Genomic DNA, 5,130 nt, shown 5'->3' with positions numbered 1-5,130 from the left:
GGGGGGGGGGGGGGGGGTTGGGCAGGTAGAGAAAGGCTCAGGGGCAGACAACTTCGGGCAGGCAGCAACTAGAGAGGTGTCTGGGGAGGTCCAAAGATGACATAAATGAGAATCTCCTTAGGACGGAGCAGAGGGGACTGCCGAGTGATGAGGGCTCCCCATCCTGGGTGTCCAGGTGTGGGAGGAGCTGCTAGCTTTGGAGAAGGGACCATAGGAAGGCAAAGTCTGAGATGGAAGGGTGAGTGTGAAGACAGGATCGGGAGCAGCTGAGGATGGAAAGGGGTGACCCAGCCTGCCCCCCCCCCGCTTCCCTCCAGCACTAACCAGCTGCTCCCAAATCCCCCAAACCTGCAGGCGCAGTGACCAGTGTCCCTCTTGCTGGACACGGCCCCCGCGGTCCCTGCCAGCAGCCCCGCTTCTCCAGCCTCTGCAGAGCCCAAAGGGAGGCTGGGACGGGAAGCACCAGAGAGGCAGTCTCTGAACCAAAGTGGGAACAAAACAGCATCGTCCCCTGGCCCCTAGCCCCAGAGAAAAGCCTGGAGCTAACCTAAGAGGTTATGTCAGGGCTCACGTGCCCACCGAGGCCTCGAGACAGACGGGGACTTGCCCAAAGTCACCCTGCACGTCTGGTACGGTTTGGTTCTCAGGGTTCTCTCCTGAAAACCTTTCTGGAGCCAAGGAAACATTTCAAAAGTCTGAGAAATAGAGGCCATATGGTCCAACGCCCTCTTTTATAGGTGGGGAAAATAAAGCTTAAAGGGAGGGAAATGACTTTGCCAAGGTCACACAAGTATTAGTGGTCAGCCTCAGCCCCAGGGCAGCACTGTCCTGGGTCTCTACAATGTGCCTGACTTCAAAGTCAGTTTCTAATTGGGAAGGCAGGGGAGATTCTCAGCTTTTTCTCCCCCCTCCAAAGTACTTGGGAGAGGAGAGGGTGGGTGGAGATGGGATCTCAGCAGATCCTCCCCAGCTCCCCCCAAACTGAAGGCTTCTCTTTTCTTTTCCTGCCTCAGTTTCCCTGACTCACTGATGCTCTCTCTGCCTGCAGCCCCCAGCTGGCCAGCTGGTGATGGGGGCCGGTGGTCCCTCTGGGCGGCCTGGGCCAGCCCCCGATGGCGGCTGGGGCTGGGTGGTGCTACTTGGCTGCTTTGTGGTGACGGGCTTCTCCTACGCCTTCCCTAAGGCGGTCAGCGTGTACTTCAAGGCACTCATGCGAGACTTTGGCGTGGGCTACAGCGACACAGCCTGGATCTCCTCCATCATGCTGGCTATGCTCTATGGCACAGGTCTGAAGAGGGGATTGGGGGACACCTGGCCCTGTCTCCTTCCTCCTTCCCACAGCCCTGTCTGTCCCAGGACCGCCAACCCCCAATGCCCTCTGGGGACGCCCAAGTCACAAGACTCCAACTCTGGAAATGATTCCTTCTCCCCATTTTTGCCCTGTGCCTTATCCTGGGGACCGCCATCCCCCAAATTCCTCTGGGAAACCTCCCCCAGACAGCCCAGCTCCCTAGGGCTCTCATCCACTTCTGTTCCAACCTGGGGATCTCCTTTCTTCCTTAAGCTCCGCCCTCTGTCTCTTTGTCCTCTCCTAGAACCCTCAAACGTCTGAACTTGGGAAGACTTCTGCCCTCTAGCCTCCAAGTCCTTCCTGGGGACCCCCACCCCCTGATCCAAAGCCCCTCAACCCTGCCCCCACTCAAGGTTTCCCCATAATCTCAGCCCCTCCTTCAGGTGTGGGTGTCCAAGAAAAGCTGCATGGGCTGACTGGGCCCCTCAGGGACCCGATCTGGCTTTTGGCTGTTCTTTGGATCAGTCGAGTCTCAGAAGCGGGCAGTTTTACAATTAGTATCCCAAGTCCTGAGAATCGAGGGCCATCTTCACCCAAACTTCCATTCAGTACAATCACCTGGGCTACATAGCAGATAAAGGCAGGCATTGCTGGGCGCTAATTCTGGCTCAGATACTACCTGTGTGACCCTGGCCAGCCAGTGACCTTCCCTGCTCACCCCCTCACCCCGCAGGGCCTGTGTCTAGTATCCTGGTCAACCAGTTTGGCTGCCGCCCTGTGATGCTGGCAGGGGGCCTGTTGGCATCCTCTGGGATGATCCTGGCCTCCTTCACTACCAGCCTCGTGGAGTTGTACCTCACGGCCGGAGTGCTCACAGGTCAGACTCTGGCCAGGGAGCCCCTTCCCAAGCTCGTGGCTCTCTCTGGCGGTGGGGGTCTCTCCACGGGTGGGCTCTCTTGGGCTAGGAGGACAAGCCCTAAGCCCTAAGGAAGTCAGAGTCAAGCCAGTGCTGAGCTGGGAGTCAGGAGCCCTGGGTTCAACTCTCTATTAACTATTATCTGAGCCTTCTGGGCTTTAGTTGACCCATCTGTAAAATGGGAATGTTGGCTTCAATGATCTCTAAGGGCCCGTCAAAGCTTAGCACGGGGCCTGGCACACTGTAAGGGCTTAATAAATGCACGTGTACCTGACTTTCAGTTCTAATGTTCTATGACATCCGTTCCCTCCCATGCCTCTCTCCCTTCTCCTGACTGGTGGGAGTCCAATGGTATCCCTAATCCTGCCCTCTCCGTTGTTCACTTCACTCTCCTCCCCAAGCTTCCGAGCACAGAGGAAAGTGATGTGTCCTCCCCCTGGCCTCTCACCTAAGCCAGACTGGCCCTCAAGGAGCCCTGTGTCCAGGTGTGCCTCCCTGGCTTCCTGGAACCCTCCCCTATTCCCCTGATTGACTGTGATCCCCCCTGCCTCTAACCCCTCAGGCCTGGGCATGGCTCTCAACTTCCAACCCTCGCTCATCATGCTGGGCCTGTACTTTGATCGCCGGCGGCCCCTGGCCAATGGACTGGCAGCAGCTGGCAGCCCCGTCTTCCTCTCCGCCCTGTCTCCTCTGGGCCAGGTCCTGCTGGAGCACTTTGGCTGGCGGGGGGGCTTCCTCCTCATGGGGGGGCTGCTTCTTAACTGCTGCACCTGCGGAGCAGTCATGAGGCCCCTGGCCGGGGGCCCCGGGGGCCGGGGAGGGGCTGGGCCGGAGGAGGAAGCCAGGGAGATGCTGCCACTGGAGCAGGGAAAGAAAGCAGTGGGGAGCCCCGGGGGGCAGCAAAGAAGACGGCGGCGGAAAAAGCGGCTGCTGGACTTTTCTGTCTTCACTGACCGGGGCTTCGTGGTGTACGCCATTGCCAAGTTCATCCTGGTGCTGGGTCTGTTTGTGCCCACCATCATGCTGGTCAACTATGCCAAGGATGCGGGCGTGCCCGACGCCGACGCCGCCTTCCTCCTGTCCGTGATCGGCTTCGTGGACATCGTGGCCCGGCCGGCCTGCGGGGCACTGGCCGGGCTGGCCAAGGTGCGGCCCCACGTGGCCTATCTCTTCAGCCTGGCCATGCTGGCCAACGGGCTCACCGACCTGTGCAGTGCCCGCGCCCGCTCCTACGGCGCCCTGGTGGGCTTCTGTGTGGCCTTTGGCCTTTCTTACGGCATGGTGGGAGCCTTGCAGTTCGAGGTTCTCATGGCCACCGTGGGAGCCCAGCGATTCCCCAGTGCCATCGGCCTCGTGCTGCTGGTGGAGGCCGTGGCGGTGCTCATAGGACCGCCCTCAGCTGGTAGGTGGCCTCAGCCGCAGGTGCACATTCTGGGGTGGAGTCCTAGCTCCCAGACTTACTGGACGACCTGAGGCTTCCCCGCTAAAGGAAAGCGTTAGCTCATCCCCAAGATCCTTTATGATTCTCCCAAGTACTTGGATGGGTCTCCAGCGCTGGGGTCCTTTTCTGCATCTCACCCTTCCACACTCCCAGCCGCTATCCCGGTCTGTCCGGGCCATTCCTAAGGAGCACATTTAGAGCCTGAAGATGCTGTCAAACTTGAGCTCTGCGTCTCATGTGTGCGCTGGGTGACCTTGGGCGGGTCAGCTTCTCTAGGTCTGGCTCCACATCTGTAAAGTGAGGGAGTGGACTAGATGGCCTCAGGGTTCCGCCTCTGACCTTGGCCTCTCTGGCCCCAGACCGGTCAGTAAAATGGAGGCGCTCGGGGAGACGCCCTCCGCCTTCATATGTTGCTTCCCGCAGGTCGCCTGGTGGATGCCCTCAAGAACTACGAAATCATCTTCTATCTGGCTGGTTCTGAGGTGCTGCTGTCCGCTCTCTTCCTCTCCACGGCCACCTACTGCTGTCTGAGGAAGCCTCAAAGCCCAGAACTAGCCCCAGACCCTCCCGCAGGGGCCAGGGAAGCAGAAGCTGAGGATGATGGTGACGCCGGCCACCCCACTACTGCTACTGCTGCCAGACAGCACTCTGAGAACCACGTGGCCCCCGAGGGGGGGCAGGCTGAGGAAGAAGAGGAAGAAGAGGGGGAGGAGGAGAGGAAGCCTGTACTGGGGGGCTCTGCAGAGACTCTTAGCAAAGGGGGACTCTAGCTGCCAAGATTCGGAGGATGGAGGCTTTGGGAGGCAGGGAGGGATGCTCCTCCAAAGTCCTCTCATCCCATGGGGAGCCTCTCATCAAGGCCATGGCAGGTCTGCCTTCTCCTGGGCAGAGCAGCAGAGCAGCCCCTGTTCACTGTCACCCCCCCCCAACCTCTTCTGGGCTGAGCTGGCCTCCATCGGGGCTACCTGCCCCCATACTCTGAGAGCCTCCTGCTTCACGCCCTCTAGGCAGAGCCCCCCAGATGCTGATAGGACGGACACTGGTACTAGACAAGACTTGTTCCGTGTGCTCCAGTCCGCCATCCTCCCCGCCATGCCTAGCTTGCAGTCCATCTCTGCTGCCCGTCCCAGATATCAATACACACTACATGTCACATTTTGGAATGCAGTTTTCATCCATTTGGTTCTTCCTGTATGGATTGCTAGAATGAAGGAGTTATTAAAGACTGGGGAGAGGGGGCACAGAATGATCCATATTAGTGACAGAATCATGGGGCCATAGTGGCGTGTTATCTAGGGCTATCCCACTCCTCTGTCCACCAAGAAATTGTAAGAAAACTCTTGGGTTCTCATTAACATGATCTGGCACGAAATATAAGGCTTGTCCCTTCTTAGATCTAGAAGTAAGGTAGACCCTAAGCAGTGCTGTTTGCTCAGCTTCAATGCCTTCCATAATGGAGTGAAGGGATATGTGTGTGGAGCA

General features: G+C 58.6%; 1 protein-coding gene across 1 annotated transcript; it reads left to right on the top strand.

The window, feature by feature from the left end:
- Window positions 1-1,069: 1,069 nt before the first annotated feature.
- On the top strand, window positions 1,070-4,418 carry SLC16A8 (solute carrier family 16 member 8). Its single transcript, XM_069082167.1, has 4 exons — window positions 1,070-1,286; window positions 2,025-2,168; window positions 2,770-3,609; window positions 4,072-4,418. The coding sequence occupies exons 1-4, from the start codon at window positions 1,070-1,072 to the stop codon at window positions 4,416-4,418; spliced, it is 1,548 nt and encodes a 515-aa protein (XP_068938268.1).
- The last annotated feature ends 712 nt before the right edge of the window (window positions 4,419-5,130 follow it).

The sequence above is a fragment of the Petaurus breviceps genome, unplaced genomic scaffold (assembly GCF_028583685.1).
Source record: "Petaurus breviceps papuanus isolate PSGF00001 unplaced genomic scaffold, PetGlider_PUasm1.0 156, whole genome shotgun sequence".
NCBI classification, from domain to species: Eukaryota; Metazoa; Chordata; class Mammalia; order Diprotodontia; family Petauridae; genus Petaurus; species Petaurus breviceps.
The sequence above is the reverse complement of the archived record's forward strand: the minus strand, read 5'-3'. Positions and strand labels throughout refer to the sequence as shown.